Source organism: Rhopalosiphum padi, chromosome 3, assembly GCF_020882245.1.
Source record: "Rhopalosiphum padi isolate XX-2018 chromosome 3, ASM2088224v1, whole genome shotgun sequence".
NCBI classification, from domain to species: Eukaryota; Metazoa; Arthropoda; class Insecta; order Hemiptera; family Aphididae; genus Rhopalosiphum; species Rhopalosiphum padi.
In genome coordinates this window covers 80,956,543-80,973,084 of record NC_083599.1, presented here as the reverse complement: position 1 = coordinate 80,973,084, position 16,542 = coordinate 80,956,543, and the positions used below count along the sequence as shown (strand labels likewise).

At 27.0% G+C, this 16,542-nt stretch overlaps 3 protein-coding genes across 3 annotated transcripts; 1 reads left to right on the top strand and 2 right to left on the bottom strand.

Moving 5' to 3' along the window:
* Positions 1 to 649: 649 nt before the first annotated feature.
* LOC132926121 (uncharacterized) lies at positions 650 to 3,446 on the bottom strand. The gene is made up of 3 exons (XM_060990460.1): positions 3,399 to 3,446; positions 1,716 to 1,989; positions 650 to 1,482 (listed from the first exon to the last, which is right to left on the bottom strand). The coding sequence occupies exons 1-3, from the start codon at positions 3,444 to 3,446 to the stop codon at positions 650 to 652; spliced, it is 1,155 nt and encodes a 384-aa protein (XP_060846443.1).
* Positions 3,447 to 7,331: 3,885 nt separating this feature from the next.
* Positions 7,332 to 9,128, bottom strand: LOC132926278 (uncharacterized). The gene is made up of 4 exons (XM_060990624.1): positions 8,245 to 9,128; positions 7,942 to 8,040; positions 7,682 to 7,878; positions 7,332 to 7,545 (listed from the first exon to the last, which is right to left on the bottom strand). Exons 1-4 carry the CDS (start codon positions 8,296 to 8,298, stop codon positions 7,401 to 7,403), a joined length of 495 nt encoding a protein of 164 aa, XP_060846607.1. The 5' UTR covers positions 8,299 to 9,128; the 3' UTR covers positions 7,332 to 7,400.
* A 2,643-nt stretch (positions 9,129 to 11,771) lies between these two features.
* LOC132927437 (uncharacterized) lies at positions 11,772 to 16,051 on the top strand. The gene has a single exon (XM_060991965.1). The coding sequence runs from the start codon at positions 11,779 to 11,781 to the stop codon at positions 15,310 to 15,312; it is 3,534 nt and encodes a 1,177-aa protein (XP_060847948.1). The 5' UTR covers positions 11,772 to 11,778; the 3' UTR covers positions 15,313 to 16,051.
* Positions 16,052 to 16,542: the final 491 nt, after the last annotated feature.

The following is a 16,542-nucleotide window of genomic DNA, read 5'->3' as shown; positions in this document are numbered from 1 at the left end:
TCTAAATAATAGTTATTATAGTATAATATCATTATTAAATATTTGTTGTATGTACTTGAAATTGAACAGAATAAAATTATAACACTAATGTACCTAAACTCTATCCCAAAAGAGAATAATCACTTTTCGCGCATGTAGACTGAGCGCTATGGCAGCGCCGAGGCCAACTTTCTCCCACCTAAAGCAGCCGACGGATTCCGAAGACAATTGACGACCGTTTACGATTAATATTTACAATTATTATTACGCGCGAGTGTGCGACCGCAGTAATGCATTAACAATGGAGAGGGGTACACGTTCTTTTTTTTCGTAAAATGTGACTCTATTTTTTAAATAAAATTAATTATTATTCAAATACAACGAACAATTATTATTTACGAAAAAATCTATAATATTATATGCAAAATAAAAGTATGATATTGTACAGGAAATAAAAATATAAACATAATATTACATACAAAATACAAATATAACATAATAATGAACAAAATTATAATATTATATACAAAAAAATTAATATATACAAATACAAAATACGAATATAACACTCGTAATAATGAACAAAATTATAATTTTATATACAAAAAAATTATAATATACAAATACAAAATACAAATATAACATTATTTACAAATGTAATATTATACATTTATTCATCAGTTTCTGATAAAGGTCTAACGTCGTCAAAATCGTCCGAGTCATCAGTTTCAACATTTAAAACACATGGTTCTTTTTCAGCCATCAATTCATCCACCACAAAGTCCATTTTCAAAAACTTTTCCTCTTCTTCTATAGTATGCTTAATGAAGTTTTTCCACATGTCGGCATTAACTCTTTCTACGCCTTCTATTAGTAATTGTTTTACGTCGTTTAGCTTAAAGGTTTTGTTGTTCATCCTCACATGGTTTTTTACACTTGACCATGCGAGCTCAATAGGATTGAACTCGCAGTGGTAAGGTGGCAGTCGAAGAATCGTTTTGTTTTGTTTTTTGACTAGTTCATCAATTACATATTTATTATACAAAGGTCTCAGCCTGTCCACAATCAAAAGAAGCTCTGGAATAACCATTGGTCTACTAATAACCTCTCCTTTGCTCTCGAGCCATTCAATAATTTTAGGTTTACTGGTGTTTCTCGTTGGGCATTTGTCCTGTTTCACCGAATGGTATGGAGCGTTGTCCATGACAATTACTGCGTTATCTTTGAGTCTAGGTAAAACACTTTCCAACCAATCACGGAAACAATCACCGTTCATTTCATCGTGATAGTCTTGGGTGTTTTTCTTAGACTCAAAGCACAGAAGACTGTCAGAAACAAATCCATCTTCCGACCCGATATGGCAAACTATCAGGCGTTTCCCCTTTCCACTAGGATTTACTGCTCCCGTTGAAAGACCTTTATTTGTTGCATCTCTCGCAGATTTGATCGATTTATCGCACCAAACTTTACTCGGTACGTCACCAGCATTTACCCAAGTTTCATCTAAATAGTATATTGGCCGACCCTACTCACGATATCTCCGAATATCCAATAAATATTTTCTCCGCCAAACAAAACAATATCATTACGTTCAATCATTGCGCAATTTCGACCACGTTTAACAAATTCGAAATCCATAAATCCTAATAATCTATGGAGCGAGGAGCGTGAAAAATTAGGCAAATCGACATCTTCATTTATGACACACAAAATTTTATCTAGAGTCGGTAACTCACGTCTAAACCAAAATTGATGTATTTTTCGCCTGATAGCATATTTATCGAATTCGTCAACTTTATCTTTTATGCTTTTAAATATTTTTGTTTTATTTGGTGATGAGATGGTTTTCGTCCGTTTGTACTCTAAAATTGTTTGGTATATTGTAGACATTCCAATACCGAGTTCAGTTGATATAATTTTTTTAAGATGAAGCATTTTAATTTCTGGATTTTGAGCAATTTTGGTTTTGTAAGTGTTTATAATCATTTTCCTTTGGGAAGATGACACAAACTAAAATAATAAAAAACATTGTAAAATCAATTTTATAACTAAACGATCAGATTTTTTTATGATATTGTTGAAAATGTATTAAAAAGTTTAATTTTTACAGAATTCTAGAAAGTATAATTTAACATTTTTTTTTCAGAGACATTATGTTATCGATTACTATTGTTATTACTTAATATTAATGTACGTTAGCTGATAAGTTGAATTAATATTATAAAATAACAACAAAATAACTTAAATCGTATTTCTTGGTAAATATGTAATTTCGTCCGAATTTGATAAAAAAAATCGAACTTAAAATTCTTATAAAAAAATTGTGCATATATATTTTCAAGATTTTTGTCCAACCAAATAAAATTTTAAAAATTGAAATTTTGAATTTTCCGCAAACAGCTCAAAAAAAGTCATAATATTTAGAAAATTACGACACGGAAAAAAACGACATAACGTTAATTTTGGTTAAAAGTTATTAAAATAATTGTCATGAATAAAATTATTTTTAAATAACTTAGAAATTCGAAAGCACGCTTGTTGCAATAAACTTTACATCTATATTATTTTTTTTAATATGTATGATATATATATATATTTATATTAGAAGTAATAATTTTTCAACATCACAGGCCATTAGCCTAAAGTTATATTTGTATACCTAACCTAACCTACACAATGATATACATGAGTTACGATAAACCAAATTTTATGGTTAAAAATGTAATCGTATTTTATACCTAGGTATACCTAAGTAGTTTTGATGAGTGAAGTCGCAAGTCGCAACGATAATAATTTTAATATAGAGAACAGATACCTATTACTTATTAAATATAATAAAAGTTTAAATTATAACTTTGAATGTTATGATAAGATTGTGGATATAAACTATAGGCTCTACCATATTTTGTAAAACATTAGGCGTCAGTTACGTCTTGATCGTTCGACGTGAAATTTTAAAGTTAACTGCATTAAACGTTTTTTGTCGTGTAATATTTATTATAAAGCATTTATTTAAATGTATATTTATTTATAATGTCGTTTTTTACCCTTGTCGTTTTTTTCCTAGATTCGAAAATTTTAACATTAACCGCTCACAACAATACGAATGCATATACAGAAAATAATTTGCTAACGATAATAATTCAAAAAATAAATAAATTAAAATTGAAGAAGTAGAAGCCTTTATGGAGTACAAAAATGATCAAAATATTTTTATAACATAAAGTAATTGCTAAAATATGTACGCGTTAAAATTTGCAAGTATTTACGGTTTTCTATTTTTGAGATTTGCCAAACTAAAACAATATCGTTGGTATCAGTGTATTGCATAAAAAATTCACGTTTTTTCTTTATTTTTTTTTTCTTACTGTCCTTATTTCTTAATAATATAATATAATAATAAAATGAAGTATATTTACCTTTCCTTTAGGATTCCGTAGCACTCGAGGAGATGTAACGTTATCCATGTTCAAAAAATTTAAAAAAAAATTGTAATCACAAAAAAATAATAAGCGCGATGAAAATAACAAACACGGGGATAGTGCTTCTAGGTTACACAGAGCAAAAGTGAGCAATTGCCATGTGCTCTGTACGTATCACGCCAAAAAAACAAACAAAAAATCATGGCGTAAAAAATGAGTGAGGGGGGGATAGGGATTTTTTTCCTTTGATTTTTAACGTTTTTTTTAAAATTACGCGCGGTGCCTGACGCACGACGCACGCACGCGCGTGAGAGCGCCGCGTACCGTGGCCCACGACGCACGCGCACAGTTACAGTACAAAACGACCAATATTACGGGTAGCTGGTGGGAGATGCGCGGAAATGGACGAAAACCGGTCGGCCGACTGATCATTCTCTTTTGGGATAGAGTTTATAGACGTTGTCATTACGTTAACGATGTAGATTTGTAGAATTTAGATAAGCATGTCAACGCGATTGCCAGTAAATTGTGCGATAACTTATAAAAATAACTTTGTGCACGCGTTCGCGTTCGATACGATTGATACATTATTTCCGTAATCGTAATGAGTTAAAATTAAGAGATTGTGATTCAGTTGGCATATAGTTGTCATACGACATACTTCGTGTACGTTGTTACTGCGTTATTAATTATTATTTATTATAAATACAACATAACTACAAATAAAAAGTTTGCCATGAATAACTGGCTTAGAACAGGACGGTTGTTGGCCAAAACAACAAGTAATAATATTGATGAGACTGTGGCGTCTTCATCAACAATAGAATCTCAACAAGTTATATTGAAAGATGCTATTCCTAGTTGTTCGGTAAGAAATTTGAATAAAATTAGTTAATTTTTAGTTGTTTCCAGTCTTGTTATTATAATTATTATAATTATATAATATGATATTATATTGTCATTATTATTATTTTATTTATTTTAGATAGTTGTACCTGAAATTATTGAGTTAAAACCTTCGAAAAAGAGAAAATACGATGAATCCTACCTTCAATTTGGATTTATTCCTGTTGGTACTGTAGAAAGGCCTGATGGACAATGTGTTATTTGTAATGTAATTCTTCAGAACAGTTCTTTGGCACCTGCAAAACTTAAACGACACCTCGAAACCAATCATCCAAATTTGATGAACAAGGAAATGGGCTATTTTAAAAAACGTAAAGAAGAACATAATAGCAGCTTGTCTGCCTTACATAAATACGCGAAAAACGATAGTGAAAATGCAACAGAAGCATCATTTATTTTGAGTTACAGCATTGCTCGTGCTGGTAAGCCACATACAATTGCTGAGTCTCTAATTAAACCATGTATGACTGAAATAGTTCGCTGCATGATTGGAGAAGAGACTAAGAAAATTGTAACTGTTCAATGATCCAACAACACTATATCTGATCGGATACATAAAATATCGGACCATATTGAAGATCAACTAATAAACAGGTTGAAAAGTTGTAACATGTTTGCTATTCAACTTGACGAAAGTACTGACGTTGCTGGACTTTCAATACTGCTTGTTTTCGTGAGGTATATTTTTGAAACATCTATCGAAGAAGATTTATGTATCAGTAGTATGTATTTGTATGTTCTGAGCACTTTTGGGCAGGGAGATTTTAAAAGTTTAAGGGGGACTTTCCCCCTCAAGCCATTTTTTTTTTCCCTGTAACACGAAAAACACTGTTTTTTCAAAAACCATAATGTATGTTCTGAGCACTTTTGGGCAGGGAGATTTTAAAAGTTTAAGGGGGACTATCCGCCTCAAGCCATTTTTTTTTCCCTGTAACACGAAAAAACACTGTTTTTTCAAAAACCATAATGTATGTTCTGAGCACTTTTGGGCAGGGAGATTTTAAAAAATCAAGCGGGACTATCCGCCTCAAGCCATTTTTTTTTTCCCTGTAACACGAAAAAACACTGTTTTTTCAAAAACCATAATGTATGTTCTGAGCACTTTTAGGCAGGGAGATTTTAAAAAATCAAGCGGGACTATCCGCCTCAAGCCATTTTTTTTTTTCCCTGTATATCATACATATTGGTTACACTGTATCTTTTAAAAAAATGTTATAAATTGTTTATTTAATCCACTTTAGTTCAGTTAGTAATAAACCTTCGTTTGATCAAGTTCTGTTATTTTCTGTTAAAACATTTTTTTTGTAAGTGAATATTTTCAGTTTTAAAAAATGAATTTTCGAAAATTTAGCAACAATTTTTGCTCACTTGTTACTTTAGTACGAAACAATGTATATCCTGCACATCCACAATATACTACATTTTCATCAAGATTGAAAACATTCAATTTATTTCCACTAACTTCATCTCAAGATAAATACTCATTAGCTGAATGCGGTTTTATATATTCAGGAAAAAAAGATATCGTTGAATGTTTTTGCTGTGGACTTATCTTACATAATTGGGAAAAAGATGATAATCCATGGATCGAACACTCAAGATGGAATCCGAAATGTATATATGTTCTATTATCAAAAGGAAATCAGTTTATTGAAAATGTGATAAAAAAATACGGTAATATTAACAACATTTGTGAATGTAATTGTGAATCTAGGTCATATGATACTGTTTTCTGACAAATTGTATGATTCTAACTTCTAACTTTTTTATGCTATGGTAAATAAATATTTATTATTATAATAAATAATTTAATTGTGTTAATACATGATATAATACCTCGTGAACATGTGGCCTAGTGGGATAACGCGTCTAGTTTAAATTAAATATGTTAATGTTTATAAAATTTCAGGTTCTATGGTTAGGTAAGTAGGTAAGTATAATAGCCCTTTACTCGTTATCTGACTTGGCCACATGTTCACATTTTTTTTTTTTTTTTTAAATGTCTAGACCCCCCCCCCCCCATAGGTTTAGTATATAATATGTAGAAGTAAATAAAAATTACTAGTTTAAGCTAAGCTTCCTACTGATCATATTCATACTTAAAAACAATAGCTCTTTACTACATTTTTTTTTTTTAATATTTTAGAAAATTATTGTTGTTCAAAAAGTGTTCACCATTGGTAGAACTCATCAACATATAATATGAATCCATCACTCGTTGTATCAAAATCAGTGTTCGATATCCGTCCTTTTAGCAAGAAAAGTGTGACGGTTGGACTTCTAGTTAATAAACAGATTTCAATTATTATATTATTAGAATGTAAATTAACTAAAAAAGTTGTAACGCTTGATCTAGAACAGTGGTGCACATTAATGTGTGAAAACAATTTTAATACAATTATTAATAATTTACATACTCGATGTAAACGTGTTAGAATTTCAGACAACTTTTTCTACTCTGTTAACGTAAACCAATCAACTATTGTTTTATATTCTAATGATAATTACATAACATTATCTCATGTTGATCTTCATCGTTTAAAACAATTACAACATTGTATAGACTTGTATATAGTTGAAAAACAGAAAAAGTTGGAATCATACCAAAAAACATTCGATACAGCTTACGCGTTAATCAAGGCTGACGTAAACGGGTTACCATTGTCTTGTCAACGAAACGAGTTTACAAACCAATATATTCAAAATTATGATTTCAGCTATAGCAATATACAAAGTGATGATATTTCATTCATGTACGAGCTATTACAATTTCATTTTAATTCTTTATCAAACATGATTTTGCAGGATTTAATAATATTGTAATAAAAAAAATATATATATATTTATGAATTATGACTTTTTCAAAATATTTCGCTATCGAAAAAAATATATCATTATTTATTAATACTGCTTATATAGTTATATATTAACTATTAATAATAATTTTTATATTATTTTTTTTTTTTTTATTTTAACCTATGAATGTATTATTTTTTTTTTTATTTAAATAAAATAGACATAATATATTGTAATTAAAGTTTTATTATTTATTAAATGATTTCCACCACTATTATAAACATAGTTTATTACATATCAAATACGTGTAATTTTTTTCTTTGAATCCTTCATAAATCGGTCGAAAAGTGTTTGAACCAATTCATTTAGTTCACTCGATATGGCTTGGTCCTTTGCCTGATCGGTTATTGAAAGTTTCATCGAACACTCAGCATGTTTCCATCTATAAAAAATATTCATACAAAAATTATTTTTTATAATAATATCTTACTTTAAAAATAAATAACTATAGTATTAATGTATACTATAGTTATTTAGTTATATTCGAAGCGCGATAGTAAAATAATATTATATATCACCTGTCCTTAGAATCAACATGCTCAATGTTTTTTGTTTTATAATGCGACAACGTCCAATAGTCAGTCGATTTTTCGTCAGCAGGTGCCTTTACAATTAAAATCCCATCGTCTTGCCGAATGCTCATTGAATTTCTGACTTCGAGTGCAATTTTGTGATCTTTCATCATTTTCCCAATTTTATCTCGATAAGAAACATTCTTTTAAAAAAAATAATTTAATTATAATTTTGTTCACCTGATGGGTTATGTAAAATCACTCACTTTTTTCGATTTTTTTCCATTATTTTTTTTCTCACATACCCTCTTTTGACCACCCGGTTTTGTTCCAGTTTTTCTATCTTGCGCTTCTATCATATCCACCTATAACAATATTTAAGCGATTAGTTAATGTTTTTTAGTTTATACACAGTTTTAATTAAATGTTTAATAATTTCAACATTTAAAAAAGTAATAGTAACGTTATATTTATCTTTACCAACTATGGCTTAATATTTGATTCTATTTAAATATAAAATAATATATCTATATAAATATATAGACATATTTTTTTTTTTTTATACTTACATCGCTTACAGCAAAGGATTCTTCATCATCACTCCTAAATGAATTGACCGACATTATTTAGAATGAGAAGTACTTAGAAGTACTTAGAAAAGTATTTTAATTTAATAAAAAAAATAGAAAACTATTTGTATAAAAACATGGACTCGCTGTAGACTCGTTGAAGTAGACTGAAAAAGTTATATCAAAAGGCTTCCTTATATATGTGTTCTCTCCCCGGTCACAAGTAGTCTGAGTTCATTATACGACCTCACCCTCGTTATTACATTCTTCAAAACCAGATTTCTTTTTTTTTTTACCTATTTAATACATTAATCAATAATAACCTTTTCTTATTTACAGATAAGCAGATTTCATAGTTTAATATATAATATGTAAATAACTCAAATTAATAATAGTTCTGAGAATTGCCAGTATTTTCGAAACGTGTTCGACTGTTTTTATTTAAAGTTCATTATACGACTACGACCTCGCCACTATATAATCTTTAAACCCAGGGTTTTTTTACCTATTTACTATATTTTGACATTTAACAATAATAACAGGTTCTTATTTGCAGATATACAGATTTCATTTTTTTTTTTTTAGTATATAATGTACAAATATTTCAAATTAATAATAGTTCTGAGAATTGACAGTATTTTCGAAACGTGTTGGTCAATGTTTTTATTTAAAGTTCATTATACGACTACGACCTCGTCACTATATAATCTTTAAACCTAGAGTTTTTTACCTATTTAATATATTTAACAATAATAACCGGTTTTTTTATAAAGTTCATTACACGACCACGACATCATTACTATAATCTTCAAACCCAGGATGTTTTTATCTATTTAATATATTTTGGCATTTAGCAATAATAACTATTCTTATTTACAGATATACAGATTTCATATTTTTTAGTATATAATGTGCAAATATCTCAAATTAATCATAGTTCTGAGAATTGACAGTATTTTTCGAAACGTGTTCGTTAATGTTTTTATTTAAAGTTCATTATACGACTACGACCTCGTTACTATCGTTATATGATATAATCTTTAAACCCAGAGTTTTTTTTTACCTATTTAATATATTTTAGCATTTAGCAATAATAACAGGTTCTTAATTACAGAAATGCGGATATCGTATTAAAATATAACCTCCGACTCTGTAAACATAATATGAATATCATAAAAAAAATAGTATACTTTCTATTAACACAATTGATTATAAGATTTTTAAAGAGATGGAAAATTGAGTACTATATAATAAGGAAACATTTTTTTAAAAACATTCAGTTTTATTGTGAACACAAGTATACGCAGAACACCAACATTTTTTTTTCAAACATCTACAGAAATTTAAATGTAAGTACTTATTGTTATTATTTCAGTTTTTATTGTATTATATAAAATTATTTATAATGAATCTAAAATTTTTTTTTTAAAAAATAAATAAATAGTTGAATATAATACCAACTTTTATCATAATAACGCTACAGTAATGTAGCCTATATTATACGTCAGGTAACATTTTATTTAAAACAAAATAAACGATAATAATATGATAAAATTCAATATTTTCGTTCTTAAACTGTGATATGAACTTGGTTTTTTTATTATTATTATTAAGGATAAAAGAAATATCGATAATATTATAACCATTAAAAGAATATTAAAAATGATCTAATACAAGTTTTTTTTATTTTTTTAAAATTTTTTCTATCGGTCTATTTTATTTAAATATTGTCTATTAATGAAATAAATTAAACATTTTTTTTTTAACCATTTTTATTACTAGTAATAGTCCTAATCTATACTTAACAATAAAAAAAATATATAATATAAATACTTATAAATTAAAGAATAATACAATGGAATCTCAAATCAAATATGTCAACACATTAATCGAGGAAAAATTAAATCAAAGACAGCAAAATGATGAATTTTCAAATAGAGAGGAAGAAATTAAAAAAGAAAAGATTAGAATAATAAATAAAAATATTCGTCAGGCATATAAAAAAAAAAAAATACCGAAACTAGTAGAAATAATAAATTTAAGAGATGAAAAAAATAACATTTTTAAGCGAGTACAATTATACTAATTATATTGGTTTACAATGCGATAGACGCATACGCAAAAATTTATCAAATTTGTATGATCAACTAGACGATCTAAAAAATGGTAATTGCGAATTTGTTTCTATATTAAATTATAATCGTCCGATTTCAAATCACTAGTTATTCAATTAACCATATTTAATTTAGTTTTATTTTAATGTTATTATTGATTAAACTATTATTAATTGTTATTTTTATAAAATAAAAAAATAAATATATCAACATTCTGAATTATTTTTTTTACTTTAACAAAAAAATAAAGAATATTAGGTATACACTGAACCTAAATAGAAAATAAACATTGCTAATGATATGAAACTGTTTTAATATAAATAATTATAAAGATGAAGATAAAAAGTTTTTTTGAAAAGCGGAAATTTAAGTTAATCACAGAATAATGAGTACTATTTGTATCAACAATAAAATAAATATTAAATATTATAATTATGTTTTTCAAAAAATACTGTCCATTTATAATAAATAGCATGTAATACATTTGGTTAACATTAATTTTCAATCTTAACTCGTCAACTATTGATATGAAATAAGACAAGTATTGTTTTTGTAAATAGTTCATATATTCGTAAAATTTTCATAGAAAATGACCTTCTGTAGATGTGGTCGGTTGTATGAATCAATGAATCTAGCGTACAGATGGCAAAGCTCCAGTGACTTTTATAGTTCCACATTACACTCGTTTTGTGTGTCGCTTAGACGATTCGTTAACATTTATAACCGACCCGAATCCGATAATTCGGTGGCTACAACGGTGTGGAATAACATATGAAACTATTTTAAAAACTAAGTTTTATTCGAGTCAATAGTTGGTTTGGTAAAATATATTTAAAAAAAATTTTTCATATTTTTTTAGATAAAATATATAATACAAAAAAATATTTTTTATAGAAAAAATGGATTTAGAAATGGATTATGCACATCCATTATTTGATCATATCAAAAACGAAATCAAAAGACTAAAAAATGAAATGGATAACAACGAAAAACAAGAAATACTAGATCAGAGAGAAAGAAAAACTGCGCTAACTTTAATTAAAAGAGACATTAAAATGTTAAAACATGAAAAATTTTTAGCAAAAACATACTCATTTGACACAGAAAAAGAAAAAAATTTAAAAGAAAGAATAAAAAAATTAAAGGAAACACAACAGCTTGTGAAAAATTATTATGCCCTTTATTCGTATACAAGTTTTGAAAGAGATAATTCAACTCATAACCTATGCAATAAATTTTATGTATTATTACGCGACATGAAAGCACTAACAGAACCTATTGATTTTATTAATTAAATTTATATTACTTGAAACATTAGATATTATTTATTTTACTCAATGATTTTTTTTATTTAATAAAAATAAAATATTTATATATATTTAAAGAGAAAAAAAAATGTTTTTTTTATTATAGCCTTACTATGAAAAGAAAAGTAATTACAAAATATCAGCGTATGAATACGTCGGGAACCGGAATGATTGAAATCGAGAGATTTAAAAAATGTTCAAAAACTTTCATCATCAAGAACAGCAAGAAATATACAGACTATAAATCATTTTTTAGTTATATTTCAGATAAGCTAATTTCTAAGTTGAAAAAATCATGTTTAAATACATCGATAAAATTTAATATACATGTTGACACTGTTTACGAACGTCCAGTAACCCATGATATTCAGGATATGGCTTTTAAAACTTCAAACATTTTAGCATGTAGTTCATCTGATTTTACTATTTTATTGAACAGAATGTTTAATAAAATATTAACTGAGGAATCAGAATTTATTGCAAAAGGTTCAGGTTGGTCACTTGTATCAATAGATGGGTTACAATTAAGAATTAATTTAGTAAACCCTTTGAAAGGAAGTTCATATATTGATTTACCTATATTTATAAAAAAAAAAAAAGCCATTATAAATGTTAGAAATAAAGATGAATATTGTTTTAAATATTCTATACTTAGCAAATATGATAAACGTTCGAATAAATCACGATTTAACCAAACGTATTTCAATATTCTAGAAAAAAAAAGTGGATTAAATTTTAAATGTATTGATTTTCCGACACCAATAAAACAAATAAAAAAATTTGAACGTCTAAACAATGTTTCAGTTAATATTTATAGTTTAAATAATAAAAGTAATATTTTTCCTTTATGTATAAGTAAAATAGAAAGAAAAAATCATTTTGATCTATTTTTATACAATAACGATAAAACATTACATTATTGTTATATTAAAGATTTCTCAAGATTTATTAGAAGTCAGAAAACTAAAAATTGTTCTAAGTTAATTATTTGTAAGAGATGTTTTACAATTTTCGGGAATAAACCGTGTAAAAGTAAACTTTGGGGTGAAGAAGGATTGATTAAACATAAGCAAATGTGTGATAAGAATGAATTAGGAAGACCAATAATGTTTGAAGAAGGAAAAGATGATGAATTCATATATTTTAAAAGTTATAAAAAAACCAATAGAATACCGTTTGTTATTTATGCTGACTTTGAATGTATTTTAAACCCTAAACAGACTATAGAGTTGAATAAAAGTAGTAAAAAATCTAAGGTTTCTAAAACCCATATTACTCATTTACATGAAATTATGAGTTATGCGTTTTATGTAAAAGTTGACTATGACAGTATAACAGAAAAGCTATTGCATCAATTTAAAATTCCAACAAAGATAATAATGTATAGAGGTAAAGATGCAGCAAAAAAGTTTATGGAAAATATGATCGATATTGGAAAAAAGATAAATGATGTATATGAAATTAATATACCAATGACTACATTGACTGAAACGGAAGAAAAACAATTTCAGAGAGCGGAGGTTTGTGAAAAATGTTTATTATCTTTTAAAAAAAATAATTTATTAAAGGTTAGAGATCACTGTCATTTTACTGGTAAATATAGACAATGCCTTTGTCTTAAATGTAATTTTGTAATAACTAATCCATCATTTGTTCCAATTTTTTTTCATAACTTATCCTACGATAGTCATTTTATAATTCGAGAACTTGGTTGTGATAATAATGATATCCATGTTATTCCGAATTCATCAGAAAAATATATATCCTTTAGCAAAGAAATTGCTCCCAGATTTAGTATAAAGTTTGTTGACACATTCCGTTTTATGGCCTCCTCATTAAGCGAACTTGCAGAAAATTTGTCTGAAGATAAATCAAGGTTTAGAGAAACTCTAAAAATATTTTCTAATAAAAAATTAGATTTAGTCACACGAAAAGGGGTTTTTCCTTATGAATATATTGATAGTTGGAGTAAATTAAATGAAACTCGTTTGCCTCCGAAATCTGTATTTTATAACTCTTTAAAAGATGAAGAAATTAATGATGATGATTATTCTCATGCTAAAAAAATATGGAGAGTATTCGATTTAAAAACTTTGGGTGAATATAGCGACCTTTACTTGAAAACTGATGTAAGTATATTAACGGATGTATTTGAAAATTTTAGAGATTTATGTTTATCTACTCTTAAACTAGATCCTGCTCATTATATGACTGCTCCAGGATTTGCTTTTGATTGTATGCTTAAATATACTAAGGTTAAATTAGAAAGATTAAAAGACTTTAACATGCTTTTGTATTTCGAAAATTCGATCCGAGGTGGAATAACTCAATCAACTAAAAGATATGCTAAAGCGAACATACCAAACATTAAAGGTTTGAACTATAATCCGAATAAACCAATTACATGGTTAACGTATCTCGATTGCGTGAATTTATATGGAAAGTCGATGTTAACTGAACTACCTTTTAAAGATTTTGAATGGGTTGATGACTTGGATATAGATGTTACAAAAATTCCAAACGATTCAAAAGTTGGTTATATATTAGAAGTCGATATTGATTACCCTAAATATTTACATAAAAAACATAACGATTTTCCATTTTTACCTTTAAACGAATGTCCTCCAAATTCAAAAGTTAAAAAATTAATTACTACGTTATCACCGAAAAAAAATTATATTATACACTATAAAAATTTGAAACAAGCAATTGCTAATGGACTTAAATTAAAAAAAATTCATCGAGCTATCCGATTTTCACAAAGTAAATGGATGGCCTCATATATTGAACTCTGTACAAATATGAGAGTAAAAGCTAAAAACAACTTTGAAAAAAATTTTTGGAAGTTATTAATTAATAGTGTTTTTGGTAAATGTATGGAAAATGTGCGTGCTAGAATTTCTTTAAAGTTGGTTTCATCAACTAGAAAAGCAAGTAAATTAATGATGAAAACTAACTTTAAAGATAGAACTATATACTCTGAAAATCTTATGGCTATTCATCAACATAAGGAAACTATTAAATTTGATAAAGCAATTTATGTAGGATTCGCAATTTTAGATGTTTCAAAAACATTTATGTATGATTTTCATTATAATGTAATGAAAAAAAAATATGGTAACAAAATAAATTCTTTATACTCGGATACAGATTCTATGGTATATGCTATTCGAACACACAATTTTTTTAATGATATAAGATATGATTTATCACCGTTTTTTGATACATCAAATTATCCTATCGATCATTATTGTTTTAGTGAAATTTATAAAAATCAGCCTGGTTATTTCAAAGATGAAATGGGTGGAAAAATTTTAAAAGAATTTGTTTCATTAAGACCGAAATTATACGCTTACAGAACTGTGGACGACATTGAGGTAAAAAAAGCTAAAGGTGTAAAAAAATATGTAATTGAAAAACATATGCAATTTAGACATTATAAAGAAATATTAAATGCATATATAAACCATAAAAATGTTGATGATAAACAAACATGTAGAAACATGAATTTTATTCAATCGAATAAACATATCGTCCATTCTAAAACAATGAATAAACTTGTATTAAGTGCTAACGATGATAAACGTTATATAATGAATGATGGGATTAAGACACTAGCGTATGGACATTACAAAATTAAAAAATAATAATAATAATAAATAAAAAAATAAATTACATACATTAAAAAAAATCTTTATTTTAAAATATCTGCTGACGATATCCACGAATTATGACTTGAATCGAAACCCATCCATTTAACAAGCATTTTATCTTTAACTTTTTTTATAATACGCTCAATTAAAAAGGTGTTCGGGAAATCAGTTAATTTAATTTCTTGTTCATAAAAACCTCCTAGAATTATATTATTTGATTCATCCTTTAGTTGATAAGTTATCGGGTTTGTATGTAAAACTTTTGTTATTGTAAAAATTTCCGTTGTCCAATTCGGTGTATATCCTTTACTAAATATATGTTTGTATTTTGATATTCTCACTTTATCATTAATTTTAAGTTTTGGTTTATAAAATGTTTTATTATCTATTTGTACATTTGATTTAATTTTACTTGTATTCATTCGAGCTTCATACGGTGTACACTTAATTGTTCTATGTTTTGTATGATTATAATTATAAATAATTTTTGTTATTGTATTATACCAATTCCATGTACCTGTTGCAGTAAAATGTTTATATATATTATTTTTAAGTGTTCGTATAACACGTTCACCAATTGAACACTTGATAACGCTATACGAACTGTAATGTTTAATTTTATATTTTTTCATTAAATCTTGAAATTGATTGTTATAAAATTCTGTACCATTATCTGTTTGTAATAATTTTGGATTAGCTTGTTTTAATATATTAAACATACCTTTTGTACATTCTTTTCCTGTTTTATTTTTCAATGATTCTACCCATACATATTTTGTGTATGTATCTATAACAACTAAAATGTATTTAAAACCAAGATTTTGATTGGAATGAGATTGCATGTCCATTAAATCAGCTTGCCAAAGGTCATCCTTAAATCGTGTTATTACACTACGTCTAGGAAATATTTTTCTTGCAGGTCGATGTAGCTCATTGGCTATACACTCTAATGTAGACATTATACTATTATATTCCTTTCACGTAATTCTTCTAAAATAGATATGATTTCATTATTTACACCAGTATTACCAGCAATTCGAGATGATGTTATAAGATTTAATCTAGTAACTAATTCATTCGGATCATCATAGTACACTAATTGTGTTTGAGGTATTACATCTTTATATAAACCGGAACCTTTCTTAGTCGTTGGCGATAAACTAAATTTAAATAGCTGACCTGTTGGAGGTTCTGTAATTTTAGAACTATTCGTAGGAGAAGAAA

Coding starts and splice junctions, on each gene's coding strand:
- LOC132926278 (XM_060990624.1), bottom strand. CDS start 8,298: ATGTCGGTCAATTCATTTAGGAGTGATGATGAAGAATCCTTTGCTGTA. Junction 8,041..8,244: donor AATCCTTTGCTGTAAGCGAT/GTAAGTATAAAA, acceptor ATATTGTTATAG/GTGGATATGATAGAAGCGCA. Junction 7,546..7,681: donor CATGTTGATTCTAAGGACAG/GTGATATATAAT, acceptor TATTTTTTATAG/ATGGAAACATGCTGAGTGTT.
- LOC132927437 (XM_060991965.1), top strand. CDS start 11,779: ATGAAAAGAAAAGTAATTACAAAATATCAGCGTATGAATACGTCGGGA.
- LOC132926121 (XM_060990460.1), bottom strand. CDS start 3,446: ATGGATAACGTTACATCTCCTCGAGTGCTACGGAATCCTAAAGGAAAG. Junction 1,990..3,398: donor TACGGAATCCTAAAGGAAAG/GTAAATATACTT, acceptor TTATTATTTTAG/TTTGTGTCATCTTCCCAAAG. Junction 1,483..1,715: donor ACATCAATTTTGGTTTAGAC/GTGAGTTACCGA, acceptor TATACTATTTAG/ATGAAACTTGGGTAAATGCT.